Below are 27986 nucleotides of genomic sequence, written 5' to 3'. Positions count from 1 at the left end.
GACATCCTGATTTTTCAAAGTTATCTGGAACGGTTTTTTTATTTTAGATTTTGTTTTCACTGTAACCGGAAGTCAGGTGTTTACCATGGCCGACTATGAAAGTGTTTTGTGTGTGAAAAACAATGTCCACGTATACAGAATTCCTCCTCGGCCATCAAACAGGGGCTACAGGTGATCATAATAGTGTATTTTGTCGTCGAGTTGTTCTGATTTGATTTTAAAACTTGAGTGAAATTGGTACTGTAGTTAAGGGGGCGTATCACTGTCTGAAAACACCCGGTCATAACATACTACAGTATACATTCAGCAAAAGAAAGAATTGATTTTCTGAGTAACTACTATCGAAAGAAATGATTTGAAAATATGTGGATATAGACTATCGTAAAGTATGATTATTAATCTTTATTTGATACATATCTGACCAATTTTGATGTTATTGATTGGTTTTACAACCAATTTTGGGATCATTGAGTGCAGAAAATGGGGAAAAAAATCTGTTCAGACTATCAAATTTATTACACATGTATTTGAAAAATTCCCTGGTTTTATTTTTGGAAAAGAAAATGAATAGTGAATATGTGGTGGTAGGGGAAAGTGAAAGTATTAAACACACATTAACATTTGCATTAGAAATCAATAAAAACTGATGTTCAACATATGTTCTTCAGAAATCTTGAGTGTATATGTTGATTGTTGAAGATGATTGTGAAGATCAGCTGGAATCAAGATGATTGCTTTTTCAGCTACGACAAATAACAAAATAAAAGTAAATTATTTTCTGTACAGGGGGCGTCCCACATTTTAGTAAGGTGGCTCTTCATGAAAAGAAATCTGATATACGATGAAATGTGTGGATTTAAAGGATAAGCTGATCAGATCCCCCACCCCAACACTACGACCCCTGGGAAAATTGTATAATAGCATATTTCTTTCTGCAGAAGATACAATGGTTATATTTTTGAAAAGTTTTCCTTTGGAAAATATTGGCTTACAAAAACATTGAATAACATAAAGTACATATGTATGTGGTTGGAGAATCATGCAAAAAAGAGACTACATGTATTTACTGATTTTTTGCCTTGGATAGCAAGACTGTACGGTGAATCTACAGATATTTGCATTAGACCAATTTAACAAGACCTTGGATTTTTGGAAGGATGAAACTATATAAGGAATAAGGAATCATTCTTTGAGTATTATGAGGTGATGATTTTGGTCGGGGCGTGTCAAATCCAATAAAGCCCAAAGGGCTTTATGATAGATTTGATCAAGCTCCGACCGAAATTGTCACCTCATAATATTCAAAGAATGATTCCTTATTACTTATATTTATATAATTTAAACCATCTTACGATTAAATATTTAAATATAAATAAGCAAACCCCGCTGGCACCTCATTTGGCTTTATGAGTTATACAGTACAAAATCGATACGTAGTGTTATCACAGGCAAAGACACAGGAAAAGGTAAATATATACTTTTCTTGCATCAAAATAAGTGAAAAATGACACTGGTTTCAATTAAAATATGCTCAGATTGTGTTGTCTTAGCTCAAAAGCCAAATAAAAAAAACTTTAATTTCAAAGACCCCTGGCTGAGTGGCCAGCGATGAAATAGACAGGCCTATGTCACATTGCTGTTTAACACAACTACCTAAAGTCCAAACTCCTGTTAAAAATGGTTCTAAATAAAGAAGTACAGGGTTCAGCACCAAGGCAATGTATGATGATCAGACATGTTGATAGTTGTTTATGTTTTATCCGTTCAGAGCCTCTGATTGGAAGCTTGATGCACCAGATTGGGATGGGAGACTGAGAGTTGTAGCCAAAGGAAAAGAGTTATTTATTAAGTTAGAGGACAAAACATCAGGTATGGGTACAAATTTACATTATAGGGATGAATTCAACAGCTACAAAATTTATATGAGCATAAAATGGGTTGGGTTGTTATGCGTTGTAAATTCTTTTTAACTCAAATTACTTTAGACAGTACTGGTTCTGTATGTATTGAATTTATACATGTATTTCTTTGTTATGAAGTGCCATAATTAAGGGAAAAAATCCTCATAAATAGGGCTCAATGAATACATAGATATACCTTGGTACTCTATTTTAATGTAATGAGAAATACATGTATAGATAAGAAAGTAAGATTTACTTTTGATGTGAGCTGCTGATTTAGTAATTTGGATTTTTGGTATCTTAGTATATGCTTTCTTTTACCTGTATCTCTGTTGGTTCTACAAATAGGTGAGCTGTTTGCACAATGTCCAGTAGACAACCACCCAGGACTGGCGGTAGAAAGTGTCACGGATTCCAGTCGATATTTCGTTATCAGGATAAAAGACGAAAGTGGTCTGTGCAAATTAAAATATGTGTTATTTCTGTGTTTTTGAATGCCTGAAATGATGACTATTCATCCATTGTATTCAGATTTTGATACTTGTGAAATAGTGGGTCTTGATCATCAAGACTTTATTGAAATAATTGGAAATCTATTCTTGCTTTTAGGTCGAAGTGCTTTTATAGGGATTGGATTTGATGACCGAAGTGACTCTTTTGACTTGAATGTGGCATTACAAGATCATTTTAAGTAAGCATTTGGTATAAATGTAGATTGCATGTGCATAAACATACAATGTACATGTAGTACCCAAAAATTATTTCAGAATTAAAAGTGAATTTTAAACCAAAATGGTGTTCAAGATTATATATTCTGCAAGTTAAAAAAAAGATACAAAGCACCAAATAAAACATTTCACTGACATATGCTCATTAAAATGTACCTGTAAATTTTGCAGATGGCTGAAGAAAGAAGAGGAGGCTCAAGTAGCCACCAAAGAATTCAACACGGGTCCCAAACTTGACCTGGGTTTTAAAGAGGGTCAGACTATCACTATAAATGTAGCAAAGGTATGGTGACAAAATGTTGTTTATAACATTTCCCGTAAATGTTTGCCGAAACTTATTTCCAGTAGTATATTAAACTTACATATCATAGAAGAACTGGCAGAAACTTTAAAATTGAAGGAAATACATGTATTTCAATTATTTTTTTGAAAGTATTATGTAATTGATAATTTATATGACATATATTATGTAAAGATTGTTGTAATGAAAGCTAGGTTTCTCATTTATGATGCATCTCTTTTTTCAAAAACAATCTTTTACAAAAAAGACCAAAAAAGTGGGATCCGAAACAACATCTTCCAAACCCCGACCAAAGGGAGGCAACTCTGGAGTATTCCTCCCTCCCCCACCAGGGGGAGTGAAATTACCCCCACCTACAGGTGGAGTGTTACCACAGACATTCTCAGCCCCGCCCTCAGGCAATGTGTCCCAACCCCCGTCACAATCACAAGTGAATAATTCCGGTGGTCATGTGGATCTGTTAGACTTTGACTTTGGGGCATCCCCCAGTAGTGGTTCTGTGAACTCAGCACCTGCCAAACCTGTTCAAGGAAACAGTGACCCATGGGGAGACTTTACAGGGGCAGGGTAGGTATATTATTTACAGGTACTGCAGAAAGCAGCTTCAAAATTTCATTATAACTTTAACTTTTAATTTTTTTATATGGTTGATTTTTTGTACAGGTATTGTAAAATTTGTTCAATGTTTCTACAGTGGGTTTTGGTCAAATTGATTTATATATTTTTTTCTTTGAATTGATAAGAAGCAATCTGCAAATTCCCTTTAGCAACACACCAAGTATCAATGACTACTGAGTACTGATACAAAGTACTTTACATACAGTTAAAAATATTCTGTGAATATTATTGTACAGTTTTTTAACCAGTATATATATTTTTGACAAGGTCATGTACAACCAAAATATGTATGTAAATATATTGTATTCCTTCATTTAGTTTATTAGTGATTACAGAATGTGGTATTATAGGTACATGTACATGTATAATGCATGAAGTAATTACAGTTATTACAATGATCAAATATAACATTTTGACAACTATTCCTAATCTGTACTGGAACACATATTTTGCTTCGATTTTCAGACCTACCACCTCTCATGTAATTTCACACAGTTTCTCTGCTATACAATCTGTGTTACATTAACTCATAACTTCTTTCTTTCTCTTTTTAAAGTCTTGTTCATCAATAATAGAATACACCACATGGCATTAAAAAGGTGATTAAATGATATACACACAATGCCTATGCAATGCAATACATTTATGTCCTCACCCCGTCCCCTACATCCTCCAAAACTCAGATACTCACCCTCCCTCAATCAAAAGAGCCATATTGCACATGCATTTTTTCATTCCCTTGAAAATCCTTCCCAAGTGCCAAAAAAAACCCCTACATATTAATCAGAAAATGAATCCTTATACATATAGATACAATGGATAGGAATATTTTTCTTTCAGAATTGGAATATTTTTCATAATTCCATATGACAGTGTAGTGCAAAAAGTACAAAAAAACAACAGTTTCTAAACTTAATGCAGAACAAAATCTATAGCAGTATATTATTGGCATAAATGCATTTTTTCTTGTTTTTTTTGAAGCTATTGAATTCAACTTATGTTAAAGATTCATAGATGTAACACTGTGCATATAATTATTTGTAATCTCATTAACCTATAATAGGGTATAAATTGATTCATTGCCCATAATTAACACATTTCTTTAAAAATCTTTACAGGTCCAGCGACAATAACTGGGTAGAATTTTGATGTCTTCTTTATGGTCGTATGTTGAACTCATCCTCTCAAAACATCTGTGTCACACAAAGGCTTGGTAACAACCTCTTGTTGGAGAAGGAAAGGTCAAGGGTCATGCATTGTCTTGTTTATCGTACAAGTTGGTCATCTAAATTATAGATAATGATGGAATGCTGAATACTAGGGTTACTCCTTGTTTTGTTGAGTTAAAAGAAGTAAATTTTGTATATGTAAACTACATGTATTCCATAATCTAGGATGATTTTTTTTTTTTTGAAATAATTGTCAATTTGAAAAAATCTTTTGCAATGAAAAATTGATTCTTGAAAATTTGATTATGTAAGATATCAGTTCCGTGATTTGCCTTTTGTAAGTCAAAAACTGCATTCTGTCCTAACAGTGGCTTATACTCTAAAAATGGCGATAATTTAAAAAAAAAAATGTTTGTAAACAATTATGGTTACAATTCCAATTTGTTTGGATCATTTTTATCGACCTAAAAAGTCTATTTTGTGATCTTTACATTTTGGAAAGTGTATTATTCCTTGGAAAAATTGCTTGCACTAAAATCGTGGGTATCTGATGTATGAAAATAAACTCTCAAAAATTGATATAAACTTCTTCTCATCAGATTTGTACCGAATATTATTCATGCATAAAGCAGTTTAGTTGTATTAATGGCATCTCCGTTATATAATTTACCTTGTAATTGCAATTCAGTCTCTCCTTTGTGAAACAGCACAGTGTGCATGTTCATGTGACTTAAGCATAATGATTGTGGGCTATTTTTCCTCCTGTTTTTTTTCATGTGAAGTTTATGTCTGCTAGGCTTGAAAAGTTTAGTACTGTAAAGACTTTGACACAGTGTGTCAAGTAGATGCATTAGACTGTTATTACCAAGGATGTACATGTTCAATTAAAGAATTATATGTTTTGCCCTGCTGTCTTGTTTATACATGTTACATACAATGTACATGTGTAAATAAGTATTGACACGTAAAGTCATTGTTGAGAAATATTTACAGTGTACTGTATGTGTAGCATTTTTAAGGGGGGGGGGGGGGGTGACTTAAAGGATAAAACATTTTTTTTTGTAACTTTTGAGCATTTCCTAAAGCAATTTCTTTTTTTACTGATAAGGATTTTTTAGTCTTTGTCCATACATGTACATCTTGTTTTATGTGATTATATATACCGGTAGTCTTTAAGTTTTCTTAAAATAAATCTATACCTGGATTACCAAAGGGGAGGAAGAGTTGTCAATATTGACACATCTGATGCAAAGGTTGTAATACTGCATAGTTGGGTGTCTTGTAAAAAAAAGGGGGGGGGGGCAAATTTTATCTGCAGGGTCCTGGCATTCAAATTTTCAAAATAACGTAGATGACCAAATTAATAGTTATTTTCTGATAGAATATATTGCAAAAAGCAAGTGTTTTAAATGGTCGTCTTAAATGGCTGAGAGGTTTAAGTTACAGTATTGTTGATATGTGAGAACAAAATTGATATCTTTGCTAATTACAATGTTTGATATTCTCTTTTTATAGATATTGTTTCGCTACTCTCTAGTGCATTCAAATTGACGACTGAAGTTTTGGGTAGATTTTTATTTTGGAAAATCTAGTCATGTACTGATATTAGAAATTTATTAGGAATCTTTTATTTTTGTTACAATTCTAAATGCTCTTTCTGTTCACAAGAAATTGAAATAAATATTATATGTGTTAAGAAAAATTGTAACTTTGATGTACGTGTAGAATGTAAATTTGGAAAAAGAATTTTTTTTCAACACTGTGCATTTAGTCACTGGTTTAATTGAAGCTCTGTATTAAACAAGCCCAGTGTATTTTTTTATGCAAGTCTGTTTTAGAATTGTTGAGTTACTGATTTTGTTATGGGTGTATGTGTCTTCAGTTTTTCATCCGATTGGATGTTCAAAAAAAGTATCCATTCCATTGTGTAAATACAATGTTAATATGAACAGTATAATGTCAGATTTTATCCTTTGTTTTCCACGTACAAGAACTTTAAATCAGATGTACTTTACATGCATTGATTTTGAGCCATTATGACATTGTAAAACTTGAAATAAAATATTCAGCTGTGAGAAAAGAGAAGTTTATTGTTCATTATAATACCATGTAACTATTACAGGATCATTTTTAAAACCGTCTTTTTTGCCCATAGGCTGAAAATCGACTTTATATAATATCGGAAAATAACGTTGTTTGATATCACTAATCTGTATTTCTGATACTAACAAAAAGGTTTTCTGTCAATTATTTTTATATCAAAAATTAACTTTTGATATCAGTAATTTATAAATATCAAATATTTATCTTTTGACACCAGTAAATACTTCATAAATATAAAAACAAGGCCTCATTGAATTCATTCGTTAAATGATTATCAAAAATAGATACAACACAATTTCACAATTAATAAATCAAACGAAATAGAATACGTACGAGTTAACAAAATGCTAAGTTTATTCTAAAAAGCAAACCAAACACTGGATATTCCGGATTGAATAAACGACGAAAATATGGACACAAAAATTAGTTGGAGGTACCGCGTTTAATATTACTGTTACATGTGTATTCATATTTGCTTAAAAGAAGCATATTACATGAATGATTAACACCTCATCGACCATCAATGTATTATATAACTGAAAGTGGGTCGAGCATTTTTAAGTTGTAACAGTGGTAAACTGCAAAACGTAATGGAAACGGAATATATGTGTTTTTAACAGAGTTGCTCCATGTCAGTTCTAGTTTTATGTATTTTAAAGCATATCACAGCTATGCGCCATCAGAAGTATACGCCTTTTCTATCGGCATTAGTTATTAACAGATCTATGCATATGTACATTACCCCCCCCCCCCCCTTTTCACTACCATCACAGTACTAAACATAATGTTGGCTTTATATTTAAAGATGAAATAATTTCTATAAACAATTAAGTAAAACCTTGTATTGCTAAATATACATATATGTTATAGTTAACCTATATTTATTACAGTAATAAGAAGCCTATAAATGGCATTGACTGCTTCTTTAGTGAGGAATCCTTCAATAAATACTCGGGGATTCCCTCCACACTGGAAGAGAGACTGTTAAAGAGAATCCGACAGATGAAGGGAGAACCTGTCTGTCCCAGTGTCACACACAGGCAGAATGAAAGTGCTTCAGATGCCAGGTTAATGAATAATTCAATGCTGTCTTGCACAAGTTTAGGGCATAATTTAATTAAGAAATATTGTAATTTAAATGAAATGGAAAGGATAATTCAGTGCATGTTGTAAAAGATAATGCAGGAAAATAATAGTGTAATGGTTAAACCAGTAGGTAACACAGGGACCACTGTATCAAATATTTAGCCAGATGTTACATTAACTATCAGGAAAATTATTTATAGAGAGTGAACAGTTCACGCAGAGGTCGGTCTTGCATGACATAGTGTTTTATATTTTCATCATTTTTAAAGGGTTGAACCACCAGAATCTGCAGAAGGTACTATGGGTAAAAAATTGTCTGACAAGCCCACCAAACCAAAGGGGAAAATCGATGAACAAGAGGAGAAAGCAAATTCTAAGACAAAGAATGCTCCAGAAGCCCAAGGAAAACAGTATGTATGCATGATTTGCAGTAAAACATGGTTATAGTGAACAGGCTTAAAATGAATTGACACTTACAGTGAAGTGATTTTCATTCCCTGTGACTTTATTACATGTTGTAAAACTTGACAAGTATTATGAAAAAATGAAGTAAAATCGGCTGTCCCTGGCACTTCGTTATAAGCATGTTTTACGATACTTTGAAAAAAAGAAATATTTTTAAAAAAAAAATGAACAATGAGAATTAACAGATAATTATAAGTACTAAGTAAATAAGTGAATTATTTATTATACTGACATGTGCATATTATGTACAATTGTGCCGTATGATACAAATTTTATAACAACGACATGTACATGAATATTGGGCACCCGGCCCATTGGGCCTATAAGTCACCTTGGTAATATTAACAATTATAGTTTATCACGCGTTATACAAGGTGTATCAATTATTAACTTATATTTGGGTTGTGGTACATATTAAATCACAATGTTACATCAAAGTTTATATCCTAGAATGAATAAATTATCTATAAAGAAATTGTCTCCAAATTGGGAATGCTTTTACAACAAATTTTGATAATTGTCTAAATTTATGGCTCATTAGATAGGTAAACACTTATTGTCTATCACGATTCAATAGTGCTGGTGATAGCAGCTGTTCGCCAAGGATCTCAGTTCGATATTGGTTATAAAACAGGCAGTCTAACACAAAGTGTAGTTCATTTTCAATTACTTGTTGGGTAAAAAGAGTACATACATGTAATCGCTCGTTTGGAGGTTCTCCTACATATCGCCCTGTCTCGATTCTTTATGGTAGGATCCCTGATCTAAGTTGAGCCATGTGAGATCTTTCCGCTTTGCTCAGATTAAACGATACATAATTTTCTAAGCTGAAATCGTTCTTGAAGGTCTTGTACGTTCGCAATTTTGGTATGTTCTCCAATGAGTCTTTCCATATTTCAGAGTAGAAATTCGTAAGATGCGATTCCACCAAGCCCTTATATCTTTGACTTTCATCCCATAATTTCTCACTGCTTATTATTGCTTTAGAGCTTGTATAATGAACTCATATGAGTTATTATTATTGCAAATATGTTTACAACTAATCAAAGTCAATCATATGTGCAAACAATGTTTTAAAATATAGTACATGTATTGTAATAAATATCTTAAAACACACATGAGCTGGAAAAATCACATATTCAATCATAAAAAAGGTTAAGTCCTTCATCTCATTACCGGGAGCTATAATAGCTATGAGAATCACAACCTATATTGTAAAATTTATCAAAGATCCCCAGCCAATTTATTTTCAGATGCAGTGTGTTCGTTATAAGGGATTTTTTGGATGAGTTTTAGAGAGGAGAAAAATCCCAATTATAGTAAAAAATATACAGGATGTATCAAGCATAACAGATAAATTGAAGTTGAAAATAATTATTGCAGAAAAAAGAAAGTAGAGCCACCTTTGGTGAAAAAGATTCCACCACCCAGGAAGTCCAGATTTTCACATGATCAGCAGAAACATTATGTGTACCTCTACAGAAAATACTCCCACAAGACTACCATTGATACAACTGAAGAGGAAAGAGTGGAGATGAGGGAACTCCAGGTAAAGTACATTTATTTTTATAGGATGTTTAGACACTTCAAAAATCATCCTCAGTGGTTCCTTATCAACATTATATACGTACCTACATGTATGTACTGAATCAGATCCATGAATTTTTGAGGTGCATTTGAAATAAAACTTTAAATTTCAATGTTGCAATGATGATTACATGAACATGTACCTGTATATCAGAGGATGGGGAAATGTAAATTGTAAAGTGTACGTAAAACTTGATAACATACATAAAAAGGATAATTAAAGACATTAATTTTAGAATTTAGGTGATATTATCTGGCAATATGTCAAATCAAGATGATACATGTGTATCATGTACATGTATCAGAGTAAATGATACATTGATCCCCAAATCAACAGCTAAAAAGGTGACATTATTTCCTTAAATTCAAATCAAATAGGTAATAAATCAACTGCTAGAATAAATATCACACACCAACTTTTCTTAGATCTTGATTGGATGATATCTTCAAATGGGTGATGTCACTGATTGGCCAATATGCAATAATATTTTTGAAGTGAACGAAGTTCAATGAACCAGTAATACATGTACATTATGTACCAAAACAGCTTATCATGAGCGATACTCATTTTATTTTCTTGACAGCTTCTGACAAAGGAAGTTCTAGAGGAGCAGGCAGAATTTCAGCAGTTCCAAGAAACACTTGCCAACATGTGTCACAAGACAGACTACACATACATGCACCCGGCAGCCAGGAGTTACATGGAGGTAGATAGAAAACTTAAGGAAATCAGTGAAATACCACAGTAATTATGAAGTAGAGAGCAGAGCAAGTTACTCGGTATTGATGGAAAATGCATATAAGGAGGAAAATTGTAAATACTTGTTGAACTAGAAGTTTACATCTCATATTCAAATCTGTTTGCAAAAAAAAATAAGAAAAACAATGCCTTTTTTGTCATCAATATTTGCTTTTTATACATGTATTTCCTTTATCAAATTATTTAGAGCTAAAAAATTATTTCAAGGTTTATTTCAGTGAAACTTTACATTAAAACAGTTAGAATTATCACCGAAATGACGTACTAAATTGTATTGCGCAAGGTCACAATAACCGCATAACACATCGTTGCATCATCGTTTTTAATTTTTGAAATCCAACTCGTTGAAATGGTTATATATGCGCTCAGCAAGCCTTGCGAATATATACACTATTTCAACTCATTTGATAAAGCAAATATAATCAAACATTACATTTAAGATATCCTCTATATACCTCACCTGTGATCGCCAGATAAAGTGATTTGTTTTTGCAAGAATTAAGTCTGGTTACTTGATTAGCAGTATATACATCACAAGCATATGTACCTGCATTGTTTGAAATAACATAAATTTTGATGAATTTTGTCTGTTTAGGACTACATTCTGAGCAGGAAAAAGGAGGCAGAGTTGTATCCAAAATACTACAATGCAGAAACATCCTTCAAAATTGATGGTGAAGGCCCTCCTTCAAAGATGGTATACAGTAAACCGCTTCTTCAATTGGTAAGTCAACTTATACTCCCTTAATCTAATTTAGAGACATTTATTGAGTTTTGTGTCTTCTTTCTATCTCCAATTTTATGCCTAAACAATAAAAGATCAAGGGTACATGTGAAGTTGAGTTTGGTTTGCTCTCCTTAAATTTCACTGGATGAATTTCTCGTAATTTTGGTGTTTTTGTCATTTTAAAGGGGGTGGTGCCAAAGATGATCCTGCCTACTGTGACTCAGCAGCTAAAGCCAGAGCTACCATTGGATTCTCCAGCTGTCAATCAGCAGTACCCAGTGTCTAAAAATAGAAATCACAAACCAAGTACCTGGAATCATGAGGTTGGTATTGAAGTGTGTGAATGTGACTTTTTTTTCAATATATACCTTAGGTAATTTGAATGAAATTGCCAGATTTGGTTTTCTGAGGTTTTGTTTAATTTTATTGTTCTTTATATGTGATTTTTTGTACATGAACATGTATACAAGTGCATTTTTCAGTTTTATCACTGAAAAATTGTAATTTAGTCCTTCATACAATTATTCATGAACAGGTACATGTACATGTAATCATATATATTCATAAAAATCTTCAAATATACATGTTGTTTAGGGTTTTTTCATACATGTATATCACAATACAAACAAATGAAGTTACTCCACTCTTTCCAACTATATAGCCCTGCAGTATGGACCAAAATGCTGAGCACTTGGCTGTAGAGAACAGAGCTCACATCGTTATATCCTCCGGAGCTCTCCAGTGTCTGGTGGACAACCATGCACCTAAACACCAAGAACATTGGGAGATGCCAATCACTGTCAAGGACTTCCCACTCAAAGGTCAGAAAGGGTCAAAGTTCATAGGCTACTTTCTCAGTTTTTTATTCCCAGAACACCCACTCTTTGATTATTTAGGGGTGAAAGGTTTTAGATGGGTACATGTATATCTTAGTTTTCTATTCATGAACCTATCCCATCTTTTTAATGATGTAAATTTGGATTTTTTTTTCTAGAGGGTGATAAGGTAACTGTGCACAGAGTGGTTTTCATTGACAGACCATTTCTACCACCACAGCTTACACCTAAAGAAAAGAACACAAAATATTTCAAAACTGTTTTGAAGTCCTTCATTGCAAAGCCATTACAGAAAGGACATGTGTTTAGTAAATTAGATGATTCAGAAACACAGGAGAGAACTTTCAAATCAACACCTCAAGTCACTCCACAAAGTGCAGGTAGCAATGAAAGTGGCAGCTCCAAAAAGACTGCAGGTAAAAAGAGGAGCAAGATTGGTGCTGTAAAGAAAGAAGAGCCGTTCTGTACAGAAGATGTTTCTTTGGAGGATCTTGAGTGCTTTGGAACTGCTAAGAAAAAATTGAATTCGCTTTCCAAACACAAGCAGACCCCAATGTTAGATACTGATGAGGATTCTCAATCGAAGATAAAGAATGAACTTGACTCTGGGAGTGCAATTAAACATAAGAAACCTATAGGCAAAGAAAAGTCTATTGACTCTGATCAAGACTTGCTGAGAAAAATCAGGGAAATGCACAAAACTCCAAAGCAAATAAGTGCAATTCAACCTGTAACTCAGCCACGGTTAGAAACAAAAGAAGCGAAGACAGATTCTTGTGAAATAATATCCGATTCTCAAGAAGGACCTAAGGAGACTGATTCTCAGCTCTTCAGTGACAATGATAGTGATAAGAAAACGTGGGAAAGTTGTGAAGTAAATGTGATCACAGAAACCAAAGAAAAGCATTCTGAATCGAATGCAAACAATATTGAGGGAAATGCAATTAAAAATATTGATACAAGTGCAGGAAATGAATTTTCACAGAGACTTGGAGAGAATAAAACTGTTGTTTTGGAGAAAAGTGAACCTTTTACAATCCCATGGCGAACACCAGAACCAATAAATGAAAATAAAAAGCCATCAGTATCCCCAAGAAAATCAAGACGACTCCAAGCGAGGAGTGTGGCAGTAAGGAGTGAGGAGGACAGCAGTGAGGATGAGGAGGACAAGCTATACATCATGGAGTCCCCTACAAAGAAGATGGAGGTGATAGAGGAAGCTCCAGCCAGCCCCTCTCCTGCTAGTCCCGAGTCAGATATCGGTGACATGGAGGTCTGCAAGATCATCCCCATAGGATCGGACTACGCATCGGACTCTGTCCAGAGTCTGCCCAGGAAACAGGAATCACCTGCAAGCCCAGAGAAAGGAGGGGTTTCCAGTATTACTGAGGCTGGGCCTTGTCCCATTATTCCTCTGTGTAGGGAGAGTGAGGATGAGAGTGGGGACCTCTCAGGTCGGGTACAAACTTTGAAGCAGGTGAATCTGGGGTCTGAGGGTGGGTTTGATAAACCTTATGGTACCCCATTAAGGAGATCGAATCGACACAAGAGTTCCAGTCAGAGTTTAGAATCTTTGAGTGCAGAAAGTGATCAGAATACAAATTTTGCCTGTAAAATGGAAAGTGCACCCATTGAAGGAAAAGAGGAGAATTCTGAAAGCGAAGTCATTGCAAAAAAGAGGAAATGTAAAAAGGATGTTATTACATCTGAAAGTGAGGATGATATTAAAGAGGCCAAAATGAAGTCGGAAGAACCAGTGAAAAAAAGAAGAGGGAGACCTAGAAAAAATCCGATTCCAGAATTTGTTGAACCAAAGGAAAACGAAAGTATGGGAAAAGTGGTGCCTCCATGTCGAATGACAACCAGATCTAAATCATCGGTGGGTGGCACCTCTGAAGACGAGATATCTGAGAAAGAGGTACACACAAGAGGAAGAAGAAAAAGGAAGTCAGAGACAGAGGTGTTCAATGAAATCAACACGGCAGCTGCCAAATCAGTGAAGGAAAACTTGAAAGCTGTCAAGAGTCAGGTTGCTGAGAATGATAAACAGGCCTTAAAAGTTTCTGCTGAAACTTCAGCTGTGGGGACAAATAGATTGAGGTCTATTGATACTGGTGAGTGGTTTAAAGGATGGAGCAGTGGTACTTAAATTTTGTCATTTTCATATCAAAAATCTTAATAGATGGAAATGTACTTTGTTTTGATTAATTTTTTTTCGAATTTTTTTTTTTTCAAAGAAAATATTTTGGGCAAAATTGGACCCCAGAGAAGAGTTAGTCATGTAGGAAAACAGACGACGCTACCAGCTTCAAAACCAGAGTTTTCTCAGCAATCGGATGTCATAGCAAGAGGGGGCAAGAAAACCTCAAAACCCACTGACAATACTGAGGACAAGTTCTCTTTAGATAACATTCTTAGTGTACAGCAGAAGCTTTTGAAATCCAGTGAAGGTATGTGACAGTTATCTGCATACATGTATTTAAATTGTTCACATTGTAATCCATAGACTTTCATGTTAACCTTACCTAAAGGAATTTTGCATTTGATTCGGACTGAGATTCACAATTTCATATCATTGGATTCTTTAGAGTCTGATGTTCAGTAGTTGTGATAATATTTTTTTTCGTTTTTATAGAACAAAATATTCCTGCAAACCTGGTTGAAAATGTTGATCACATCTTCAAGTTTCCGTTGCGCAACAACGTGACCTATAACCTTTGGGATTTAGGAGGGTTCAAAGTCATTGTGCGGTGCAACATTCACGGAGTTATAAGAGACCTCAATCAGCAGGTATTGTAGCCATACTTGATATAATAGCACCTTCCACCCTACTTCTTATCAGAAAAATTCAAGTATATAAGAACTATTATATGATTATGAAGAAAACTGATGCATTTACAAACATGAAGCCATGAGTGCTTGTTTGGTTACACTATCTAGTTGATGAGAACGATGACATTGGCTTTAATGCATATTAATTTGTATGATTAAGTATTTATTCCTTTTGACAGTTTGAATTAAAAACAATTGCCATGATTTGCAATTGTGTGCAATCTTTGTTTCTTGATCCATCCGACAGTTGTCCTTCATTCACCTGATTCCAAAGCTGGAGTACCAGTGTCAATTTGGAATGGAGCAAGTTACGGCCAGCGAGACAGCGAGAACCTGGATCTCCTCCTACATCAGACCCAGCTGTCGAGTCCTGAGAGGTAAGCCACCTACATCATATTGTATTATCTAACACTGAATCATTCAAATTCATGGATTTTAGATGGAATTAATGTGTTTGCTTTTTAGCTCACCTGAGCTGAAAGCTCAAGTGAGCTATTCTGATCACATTTTGTCTGTCGTCCGTCTGTCCGTCCGTCTGTCCGTCTGTCCGTAAACTTTTCACATTTTCAACATCTTCTAAAGAACTACTTGGCCAATTTCAACCAAACTTGGCACAAATCATCCTTAGGCAAAGGGGATTCAAAGTTGTGAAAATTAAGGGCCACACCCGTTTTCAAGGGGAGATAATTAGAAATTAATGAAAAATTTCGAGAAATTTTCAAAAATCTTCTTCTCAAGAACCAGAAAGCCAGGAAAGCTGAAACTTGTGTGGAAGCATCCTCAGGTAGTGTAGATTCAAAGTTGTGAAATTCATGACCCCCGGGGGTAGGGTGGGGCCACAATGGGGGGTCGAAGTTTTACATAGGAATATATAGAGTAAATCTTTAAAAATCTTCTTCTCAGAAACTAAACAGCCAGGAAAGCTGAAACTTGTGTGGAAGCATCCTCAGGTAGTGTAGATTCAAAGTTGTGAAAATCATAACCCCTGGGGTTAAGTTGGGGCCACAATGGGGGGTCGAAGTTTTACATAGGAATATATAGAGTAAATCTTTAAAAATCTCCTTCTCAGAAACTAATCAGCCAGGAAAGCTGAAACTTGTGTGGAAGCATCCTCAGGTAGTGTAGATTCAAAGTTGTGAAATTCATGACCCCCGGTGGTAGGGTAGGGCCACAATGGGGGGTCGAAGTTTTACATAGGAATATATAGAGTAAATCTTTAAAAATCTTCTTCTCAGAAACTAAACAGCCAGGAAAGCTGAAACTTGTGTGGAAGCATCCTCAGGTAGTGTAGATTCAAAGTTGTGAAAATCATAACCCCTGGGGTTAAGTTGGGGCCACAATGGGGGGTCGAAGTTTTACATAGGAATATATAGAGTAAATCTTTAAAAATCTTCTTCTCAGAAACTAATCAGCCAGGAAAGCTGAAACTTGTGTGGAAGCATCCTCAGGTAGTGTAGATTCAAAGTTGTGAAAATCATGACCCCCGGGGGTAGGGTGGGGCCACAATGGGGGGGGGTCGAAGTTTTACAAAGGAATATATAGAATAAATCTTTAAAAATCTTCTTCTCAGAAACTAATCAGCCAGGAAAGCTGAAACTTGTGTGGAAGCATCCTCAGGTAGTGTAGATTCAAAGTTGTGAAAATCATAACCCCTGGGGTTAGGTTGGGGCCACAATGGGGGTCGAAGTTTTACATAGGAATATATAGAGTAAATCTTTAAAAATCTTCTTCTCAGAAACTAAACAGCCAGGAAAGCTGAAACTTGTGTGGAAGCATCCTCAGGTAGTGTAGATTCAAAGTTGTGAAAATCATGACCCCCAGGGGTAGGGTGGGGCCACAATGGGGGGTCGAAGTTTTACATAGGAATATATAGAATAAATCTTTAAAAATCTTCTTCTCAGAAACTAATCAGCCAGGAAAGCTGAAACTTGTGTGGAAGCATCCTCAGGTAGTGTAGATTCAAAGTTGTGAAAATCATAACCCCTGGGGTTAGGTTGGGGCCACAATGGGGGGTCGAAGTTTTACATAGGAATATATAGAGTAAATCTTTAAAAATCTTCTTCTCAGAAACTAAACAGCCAGGAAAGCTGAAACAAGTGTGGAAGCATCCTCAGGTAGTGTAGATTCAAAGTTGTGAAAATCATGACCCCCAGGGGTAGGGTGGGGCCACAATGGGGGGTCGAAGTTTTACATAGGAATATATAGAATAAATCTTTAAAAATCTTCTTCTCAGAAACTAATCAGCCAGGAAAGCTGAAACTTGTGTGGAAGCATCCTCAGGTAGTGTAGATTCAAAGTTGTGAAAATCATGATCCCTGGGGGTAGGGTGAGGCCACATTGGGGGGTCAAAGTTTTACATAGGAATATATAGAGTAAATCTTTAAAAATCTTCTTCTCAGTAACTAATCAGCCAGGAATGCTGAAACTTGTGTGGAAGCATCCTCAGGTAGTGTAGATTCAAAGTTGTGAAAATCATGATCCCTGGGGGTAGGGTGAGGCCACATTGGGGGGGGGGGGGGTTAAAATTTTACATAGGAATATATAGAGTAAATCTTTAAAAATCTTCTTCTCAGAAACTAATCAGCCAGGAAAGCTGAAACTTGTGTGGAAGCATCCTCAGGTAGTGTAGATTCAAAGTTGTGAAATTCATGACCCCCGGTGGTAGGGTAGGGCCACAATGGGGGGTCGAAGTTTTACATAGGAATATATAGAGTAAATCTTTAAAAATCTTCTTCTCAGAAACTAAACAGCCAGGAAAGCTGAAACTTGTGTGGAAGCATCCTCAGGTAGTGTAGATTCAAAGTTGTGAAAATCATAACCCCTGGGGTTAAGTTGGGGCCACAATGGGGGGTCGAAGTTTTACATAGGAATATATAGAGTAAATCTTTAAAAATCTTCTTCTCAGAAACTAATCAGCCAGGAAAGCTGAAACTTGTGTGGAAGCATCCTCAGGTAGTGTAGATTCAAAGTTGTGAAAATCATGACCCCCGGGGGTAGGGTGGGGCCACAATGGGGGGGGGTCGAAGTTTTACAAAGGAATATATAGAATAAATCTTTAAAAATCTTCTTCTCAGAAACTAATCAGCCAGGAAAGCTGAAACTTGTGTGGAAGCATCCTCAGGTAGTGTAGATTCAAAGTTGTGAAAATCATAACCCCTGGGGTTAGGTTGGGGCCACAATGGGGGTCGAAGTTTTACATAGGAATATATAGAGTAAATCTTTAAAAATCTTCTTCTCAGAAACTAAACAGCCAGGAAAGCTGAAACTTGTGTGGAAGCATCCTCAGGTAGTGTAGATTCAAAGTTGTGAAAATCATGACCCCCAGGGGTAGGGTGGGGCCACAATGGGGGGTCGAAGTTTTACATAGGAATATATAGAATAAATCTTTAAAAATCTTCTTCTCAGAAACTAATCAGCCAGGAAAGCTGAAACTTGTGTGGAAGCATCCTCAGGTAGTGTAGATTCAAAGTTGTGAAAATCATAACCCCTGGGGTTAGGTTGGGGCCACAATGGGGGGTCGAAGTTTTACATAGGAATATATAGAGTAAATCTTTAAAAATCTTCTTCTCAGAAACTAAACAGCCAGGAAAGCTGAAACTTGTGTGGAAGCATCCTCAGGTAGTGTAGATTCAAAGTTGTGAAAATCATGACCCCCAGGGGTAGGGTGGGGCCACAATGGGGGGTCGAAGTTTTACATAGGAATATATAGAATAAATCTTTAAAAATCTTCTTCTCAGAAACTAATCAGCCAGGAAAGCTGAAACTTGTGTGGAAGCATCCTCAGGTAGTGTAGATTCAAAGTTGTGAAAATCATGATCCCTGGGGGTAGGGTGAGGCCACATTGGGGGGTCAAAGTTTTACATAGGAATATATAGAGTAAATCTTTAAAAATCTTCTTCTCAGTAACTAATCAGCCAGGAATGCTGAAACTTGTGTGGAAGCATCCTCAGGTAGTGTAGATTCAAAGTTGTGAAAATCATGATCCCTGGGGGTAGGGTGAGGCCACATTGGGGGGGGGGTTAAAATTTTACATAGGAATATATAGAGTAAATCTTTAAAAATCTTCTTCTCAGAAACTAATCAGCCAGGAAAGCTGAAACTTGTGGGAAGTATCCTCAGGTAGTGTAGATTCAAAGTTGTGAAAATCATGACCCCTGGGGGTAGGGTGAGGCCACATGGGGGGGGGGGGGGGGTGTTAAAGTTTTACATAGGAATAAAGAGTAAATCTTTAAAAATCTTCTTCTCAGAAACTAATCAGCAAGATGATTCTTTTTAATTGTTAAGACTTTGGCTCCAGGACAATTCCTCGGCCTCACAAGAAGGTTCAGAGTTTGATGTAGCTAAATATCCCATATATAAACAATTGTAAAGGATCTTTTTGAGAACTGCAATACTCAACATGTGATATGACTATAAAATTGAAGCAGGCAGCTATTTTTTCATTAGAATTATTTTGTATTACTGTTTTGGGTTATTGCCCTTGATTTATTGATTCTTGATTATTTTAATTAATGCATCCACTGTTAACCAATTAATGTGATGATTATTTTTATACAATAATAAATATTCCATGTATATAAGTTGTTCTGCATAAGTAGTTTTGGGTTAGGCTGGATTAGTTTGTTTATTTTTGATTTCCAATTTTTAGATACTATGAATTATTTTAGGCTGGCACATATATAGGGACAGTGTCTATTGCATTGCAACGAGTGACTGTTTGGGGTTAAACTTGAACAGGTACGGAGAGATTGAGGGTGTTGACATCCCTGCTCTTTCTAATTTTCGTGTTTTTCTAACCAACGATACAGAATGTGCGGTCATTTCTGCCCTGTATCGCATTGATACAAGTGTGCGGTCATACCTGCTTGTATTGGTGGTGGTTGCGGCGGAGCACTAGTGTATGGTCATCCCTGCTGGTGTTCTGGCCTTTCTAGTGCAAGTGTGCGGCACTCCCTGCGTTAGGTTGAGCTGTTGGCGCAAGTGTGAGGTCATCCCTGCTTGCGTTATCTCTGCTTGCATTAACGTTGGTACCTGTTGAGTTGCGTAGGTGTGCGGTCATCCCTGCCTGCATAACGTTGAGTCCCTATATGTGTGCAGGAGCGGTGATTAAAGTCTGCTCTTGTAAATATTTTCAGCAATCAGGGCTATCCGAGTTCCAAGGGGGAAAAATGGATTTTATTTATACAGGATCTACATGTATTAATGTACATTGTCCAGATTGTATTATGACTCCATTAAGCTGACTTTATCATACCTATTGTTCCTCAGGTGAGCGATGTGGCCCATGGGCCTCTTGTTTTTTAGTGAAATTCTTATGACTGATGCACAATTAAAATGTATTTGTGGAACATGGTATACATTTACTACTGAAAGAGCATTATGTTACATACAGGTATATTAATAATCTACCATGTTTGCATTTTATTTACCAGCCAGATTCCACACACAGAGGACAGAGTTAGTGTCTCTAGAAGAATTGCAAGCAGCCCAGCTTATACCTCCAACACAGAGCTTTAGGTGAGGAATGCCAAATCAAAGTCTATGTGGTCATCCTATATTAAAATTATACAATAAAGATACGATTGAATATTCTTCATGGTTTCTATATGCATGTACATGTATTGAATCTACTTTTTTCTTCATGCTAGCCCTGGAAAAGCATTCCTGATGCTGCAAAATATATTCCACCATCTCCACCAGTAAGTGGTATTCATTTCGCCATTGGTTGGTTGTGCTGCTTATCAACCATTGTCAGTTTTCTCTGTACAGAATTGAATTACAAAGTTTGTCAATTTAGATAAAAATAATCCAAGGGTTATTTCCATTACAATTGTTCATCATTACTCAAAAAACTGCAATTTTTTGAAAAAACGGATATTTCATTGATGGTATCAGATTAATTTTGTACATACATTTACTCTGCAAACTGGTGACCTTTGAAATGTTATACTAGTATACATCTACTAAGAGTATCTCTTGTATGATTGCCATGAGTGCTTGAATAAGAAGAATTAACTTTTTTGAAAGCATAAATTATGACAGTACATGTACAATGTAGAATGTACAATGTAAGAATAGACAGAGTAACTGCTAGGACAGAGGCAGCCTTGATCTTATAAGAAGTTATGTTTGGTTAAACTTTGCTTCTAGTACTGGTATGTATTACTCAGTAATTCATTCTTTTATTTAATAGGTAATTTACATCACTTAATTGACCTACTGCCTTTTGTGTCGTTTGTCAATCTGTGCGGTGCATCGTCTGTTTACAATTTTTAACCAATTATCACTATTTTCTGTTTGAAGCATCTCTAGAACAAGAGGAATCTCAATTTTGAAATTATGATCTTTATGGATGGGGGCAAACATGCAAAAAAAAAGGGTAAATTTTAAAAAATATGAATTTCTTCTCTACTCTCACACGTGAGAAAAAAACTATGTGCATGGTTATAATGATCATAAAGCTCTGTACGAAAATAAGATTATGTAATTTGTGGTCCCTGGGTCAGGGGTTCAGACCCCAGGGGTGCAAATATGGCCATTTAATGAACATGTATTAAATCTGAGAAAATCTTATTTTCTACCCATATAAATTTTAGAAATACTAAATGCATGGTTATGATTTTCATAAAGCCTTCACCAAAATTTTAATTAATATTCGTGGCATTTGGGTAAAGGGTTTAGGCCCTAAGACTGGCCCAATATGGCCAAATAGTGAAAATGTCAGAAATTTTAGTAAAATCTTTTTCTCTACCTCCACAGTAGGGGAGACAATTTGAATGGTTATGATTTTCATGAAGCCCTCGACTTAAACTGTGAAATTCAAGGTCCTTTGGTCAGAGGTTTAGGCCTTAAGGTGGGGCCAACATAGCCATAGACGGAATGCATGGTTATGATGTCCATACTGTCCTAAATTGTGACATTCTTGACCCTTTGGTCAGGGGTACACACATTTTGGTTTGGCCAATATGGCCACATAGTGAAAGTGTATTAATTTAATATTAAAATGTTTTTTTCTGCACATGTACTTTTATGAAGATTTTACAATTTTTGGCCCATGGAGCTTGAGTATAGATAATCCAAGGTTCCTCCAACTTTTCCCCCACCCCACCCCCTTTTGTTTGATGCTTGGAAACATCAAATAATAAAAGCTTGCAATGAGTAACAGTCAGAGGAGTTTCGGTTTAGGGTGTTGAGTCCAAAATGAATTTTAAAATGCTAACATGACCTCCATGACATGTCTATCATCTATGGACCATGGTACTCGGGATATGTTGAAGTTAGTTGAATGTCTCAATGGTTAACCACTGCTTAATATTATTTTAACATTGATATCTCGATCCTTGGTTATCTTCAAGATCTGATCAACAAAGAGGTTTGACTGTGTAGGCTAATGAGCCTACATATAGACACTCATGTCTTAAATTATCCAATGTTGAGTCTGGATCATTGCTAATCAAGGTGAAGGTTTTTTTTTTACTTTGTTTTTTAACTTTGAGAATTTACTACCTGAATTACACATAAACACATTAACTTTTTACCTTTTTGCTCTGTAGGTTGTCTCCGGGTCAATATCTCCTTGCTCACAAAAAATCCTCAGACAAATGCGTCATAAAGAAAGCGACAGAGGGTCATAAAAGGTACATCTCCAAGAAAGGAAGATAATTATACCAACCCAAAGTTTTATTGCTCCAAGACTATATTTGTTTATCTATCTTCATCATTATACTGAAGATAATTGAATTCATGAGTCTTTTATAGCTTGGTTTTATACTAAATCTAAATTAGGATAGAAATTTGACCTTTTTTTTTGTTTTGTTTTTTACCAGAGGCTCCTATGATCTGCACTTTCAGCAGCTTGGCTTTGCGGATCCCGACTTTGACAAGATGAAAGTTCCATGGATTCCACTGGATCCCACCATAATGATCCCTTATCACACACTGAATGGTCGAATCCCATTGACCTTTGACCCATCTGGTGAGTTTTAAAGAAACCTCTTGTTCCTGTCACATTCCTTGTTATGAGACCATGCTGAGAAGAGATTTCGAAGAAATACTGGGGTTTCAATTGAATACTAATTTTTAGCTCACCTGAGCTGAAAGCTCAAGTGAGCTTTTCTGATCACCCATTGTCCGTCGTCCGTCCGTCCGTCTGTCTGTCCGTCTGTAAACTTTTTACATTTTGATCTTCTTCTCTAAAACCACTTGGCCAAATTTAACCAAATTTGGCACAAATCATCCTTATAAGAAGGTGAATATAAATTGCAAAAATAAAAGGCCAGATTATATCCAAAGCGGAGAAAACCTCGAAACTGTAAAAAAGGGGGGTGCATTTAAAAAAATCTTCTTCTCAAGAACTACTGAATTAATCCTAACGTAATTTAGCATAAATCATCCTTAGGGAAAGGAAAATATAAATTGCAAAAATTATATGCGAATTCTGTTCCAAATTTGAGATAATTGCGAAAATACTAATAAAGAATGGCTCGTAATTCCATATATCGTAGACTGGCAATTCATTGCGATAGACTGGACTTATGACAGGTCGCCAGTCTACACGAGGTTCTTTGTGTGAAGCTGACAGTTTGTTGTGCAACAGTTCACGTGCGAATATAATCTATGAAACATGGAAATAACATTGGTGCCGATTATTGTGAAATAAATTGGGGTTAAATATTTCAACGCGTTGTCATTTTCACTTGTGAGGGTGGTTTTAGCTTGTTTTGAATTTTTCGTTTCATTTTGCATTTTAACTTGGGAAACAATCGCCTTGTATTTGGAACGTAGACTTCGGTAAATAGGCAGTTGATTGTTTATTAATTTCTAATTGTGTCAACAAGGATCAAACACGGGAGCGACTTTGGTTGAAATAATCGATTTTTGATCGGTAACTTCGCCGGAATTTCTTCCGAAAGAGAATTTAAAGTAGCCATGTATTCCGAGTTCATAATCGTGTAAATTAAATCCAAAGACAATAAAAAGATGTTTTTGAATTTGAAAAGACGTTTTCACAGTCTCAGTTAAACCCTGTTGTGATTAATCACCCGCGACTGTCTTATCTTTAGATGTTATAAATACGGGTGATGCAAACACATTTACCCTTCTTTTTTTTTTGAAAATTACAATCGATAATCATTACATTTCTTGTTGATCGATACTACAATTAGAAGGTAACTTGTAATTATTTAATAACTCTGCCAAATTAATGCAAAACCGTTTTTTTACAGTTATCTTCAAAACTAAAAACTGTTGTAATATTGGGTCATAGGGTAGGACTAATTTCTCCAAAATACACAGTGCATTTTGTGTCACCTGGCTAACTCAATTACAAAACAATTTATCTATATAATGTATGAATGCATTAAAAAAAATGAAATTAAACAAATTGGATAAGTTTTTAAAAGTTGCCTATCATTCTACGACTGACGCTGAAATGTTTGTTGATCATTGGAATTGTCTTGCTAAACATTATATACTTGTGTACAGAAAAATCAAAAGGATGATGTGCTATAAGTACTTTCTGGGGTCCTTTCTCATTTGATAAATTATTTGAAATCTTCAACAATTTTGGTATTTTTCAAACGAGTAAATAAAAACTTCTTTTAAACAGTTCTGACACATTATAATTATGAGGATATCCGTGCATTATCATTATTTTAAAGAAAATATTGCAGCATAAAATTTTCTCGGTTTGTAGCCGTTTGTTGTTTTTGATGGAATATGAAATAATTAATGGACCTTAGTACAGGACTGATACCTGTATGCCTGACAATGCATTAAATTATATAGCTTTTTAACACATCATGTGACAACATTTTCCAGTCAAATGTTTTCATCGATCAAGTGAGTAAGGATATAAAACGTCACACAAGTTTACATCAGGTAAACAATTATTTAATGGAAGACCAATTAAGTTTTTTACTGTAGCCTTAGCAACTTTTGCCACAGAGCTCAAACACTGCATGCTGCCTTCCAGACTAGCTGGCGATTCTCTGTCCGCACTGGCGTCGGAAGCAAATTGAAAGTGGGGGGGGGGGGGCTAGACTAATCCTCAGAAATATTGAGAAAAAAGTAATTCCCCAAATCATGGAAATCCTAATCCGGGGGGGGGGGGGGGTACACTTACTTACCCAATTTTTTTCTCAATATTATAAAATTCCTAATCCGGGGGGGGGGGGGGGGGTGCTAGTATGCTTCTGAATCCAACTTCTCAATCTTTCAAGGTAAATGTTAGAACAATAATCTTTCGAGCGAAAAAAAAAGTGGGGGGGGGGGGGGCTGAACCCTCTATCATGCTATGTTTCTAATGGTTAGGTATAACTTTGCAAAAACCCTCTATCATGCTATGTTTCTAATGGTTAGGTATAACTTTGCAAAAAGTGGGGGGGGGGGGGGGGGGGGGGCTAAGCCACCCCTAACACCCCCCCCCCCCCCCGGTTCCGATGCCTATGGTCCGTCAATCTTTGTTAACTTTCACATATGAGATATCAGCTGTGAAAATGAAATGTATCTCATCTGCATGGTATATTCATAGAGCTTGGCATCTGAAATAAACACACTAAAAATTTTCACTTAGATGTGGAAAATGAAAATTACACTAATTTAAGTTCAATATTTTTTTTCTTAAACCAATATACCGGCCAAACAAGACATATTGCAGGTAAATGGTAACTACCTTTTCCAGTATTTTCATCATATAAAATAAATATGCATCGCATGGCCTCTAAGACAACATATTAATGAAATAAAATGTTGGCATCCTTTAATTGTGTAGAAATGTTCAAAATGTTCAAATTATGATTTCACACAATAAGGTAGGCCCACAATGGGTGCTGATTTTTTAACTGATATACGTCTTAGGAAATGTATGATTTTTTTTATCTTAAATGAGCTAATACTGTTCACATATGTGCAAAAACTGTAGGAAAAAATATACCGGTGTTATTATATAAATAGTGCCTGTTTGGGAGGGTAACAGTTGAAATTGACACCCCGAGAAAACCATTGTCAACCGACGCGAAGCGGAGGTTGACAATGGTTTTCGAGGGGTGTCAATTTCAACTGTTATCCTCCCAAACAGGCACTATTTATTTTGTTATACTGAATGTCTTTTTTAAAATTTTTAAGAAAATTTTACTGCTTTTATATAGGAATAACGTGAATTCTACAGCGAACCGTACGCGCATAATTTTCGCGCATGTAACATTTTTTAATGTTACCCGTTGCCAAGTGCGTTGCTAACGCTGAGGGTAATAGTAAATATTATTAACTGCGTCTTAACCAATCAGATTTCAGTATTTAACATGAAAGTATAACAAATATAATTAATATGTCACAATATATTTTCACCCCTACCCCTCTATAAAATATTGAGTTTTAGGTCAGAAAATTATCATGGTACTTAACTTTGCTAAATATTAAATTTTACTGTTCTTAATTATTTAAGGACACATGAGACATTTAAACCTGTTAATTCCCAAAAATTCAAGGTTTATTACCAGGCTATTTTTAGAGCTATAATATTTAGAATTTTCCTTAAAATAGCATGCAAAATGCATTTGAATGCTTATAAATAAAGTCATAGCATGTATTTTCAATTGAACACTTTATATCTAAATAAAAAAAGTATCATATAACAGGAAAATATAATTATGGAATTACTTGGTGGAAATCTTCACATTGTGGAGATAGGAAAAAATAGAAAATAATGGAAGATAGGTTGCGTCTGACCGTAAAGTGTGTTGAGACAATGTAGTTCGCCATTGTTGCTCAGGTGAGCAATTTGGCCCATGGGCCTCTTGTTTTTTTTATTTTGCTCTTGGCTTGATCCATGAACTTAAATGTTTATGGAAGTGCTATTTCTAATAACATATTGTATTGATAAGATCGTTTGCCACAAATTTACGTATCGATCATTAAAACTGTGAATTGCACTCAAATTATGGAAATTGATGTCCACTTACATTAATCAAACCTTGGTAGTCAAAAAATTTTTGAATTGTCCTTTTATTACTTTTGGAATCATTTCGAATATTCTGGGGTGGGGGGGTTATGAAAAAATAAATTTAATAAGGAGGAAATCAATTTGAAAATGACTGAAGTGATTAAGCATTTTTTTTTAAATTCATTTGGACATAATGAAGTGTCTTTTTTCATAAATTGTATTTATATATTTTGAAAACTTGTGACTGTCTTAATTAATCTTCGCCCCTCTTTTTTTATAAAAAATTTTGAATTTTTTATTCATTTTTGAATTTTTATTAAAATTTATTAAATTTTTGAATGTTTAATTCATTTGGACATAATAAAGTGTCTTTTATCTTAAATTGTATTTATATATATTGAAAACTTGTGACTGTCTTAATATTAGCCCTTAGTTTTTTGTGATGAAACAAGTTACTCTATTTTCTCATTTATTACTTGAAACTAAAAATGCAGCCTCCACCATAAAAATGAATTGAAGTGGATTTCATCAGTATTGTTGGATTGGTTTTTTTTTACAAATACTTTTTATGAAAGTTTTGTTGATTTTTGCAGATTTCAAGTTTAATTTTACATCACAAAATAAAACCACAAAGAGGAAGAAAAAGAACCGAGGAAAGCGGAATAAAGGCAAGGCCAAAATACCAGCATCCAAGTGATGTACACGTACATCATACAGATGAAATAGAAAACCCTCACACCTCAGTATACAATAAGTACATGGGTGTGAAATAAAAACTTACAACTAATTCAGATACTTTTTGTAAATCTATTTTCTTTGTAATATGTGAACTTGCAATTTTAGAAAATTTTTGTGAGCTTTGACACTTTGTGAAATAAAAAGGATGGAGCAATTGGAATCTTTTTTGCTGAATAGTTATACAACTTCTTCCA

At 35.1% G+C, this 27986-nt stretch overlaps 1 protein-coding gene across 2 annotated transcripts; it reads left to right on the top strand.

The window, feature by feature from the left end:
- Positions 1–31: 31 nt before the first annotated feature.
- LOC128188061 (little elongation complex subunit 2-like) lies at positions 32–27986 on the top strand. Of its 2 annotated transcripts, XM_052858850.1 has the most exons (22): positions 32–171; positions 1769–1869; positions 2250–2354; positions 2511–2592; positions 2801–2912; positions 3178–3497; positions 7711–7887; positions 8176–8316; positions 9755–9920; positions 10543–10665; positions 11314–11442; positions 11631–11768; positions 12107–12266; positions 12440–14395; positions 14519–14731; positions 14917–15071; positions 15361–15490; positions 20546–20630; positions 20762–20812; positions 22667–22750; positions 22940–23088; positions 27648–27984. In XM_052858850.1, the coding sequence occupies exons 1-22, from the start codon at positions 86–88 to the stop codon at positions 27749–27751; spliced, it is 4767 nt and encodes a 1588-aa protein (XP_052714810.1). In that variant the 5' UTR covers positions 32–85; the 3' UTR covers positions 27752–27984. The 2 variants fall into 2 exon arrangements, with proteins under 2 accessions (XP_052714810.1, XP_052714809.1); XM_052858849.1 differs by lacking the exons at positions 32–171; positions 1769–1869; positions 2250–2354; ... (1 more) ...; positions 2801–2912; positions 3178–3497 and adding an exon at positions 7172–7253 and having other exon boundaries at positions 27648–27986.

Source organism: Crassostrea angulata, chromosome 6 (genome assembly GCF_025612915.1).
Source record: "Crassostrea angulata isolate pt1a10 chromosome 6, ASM2561291v2, whole genome shotgun sequence".
Taxonomy (NCBI): Eukaryota; Metazoa; Mollusca; class Bivalvia; order Ostreida; family Ostreidae; genus Magallana; species Magallana angulata.
The sequence above is the reverse complement of the archived record's forward strand: the minus strand, read 5'-3'. Positions and strand labels throughout refer to the sequence as shown.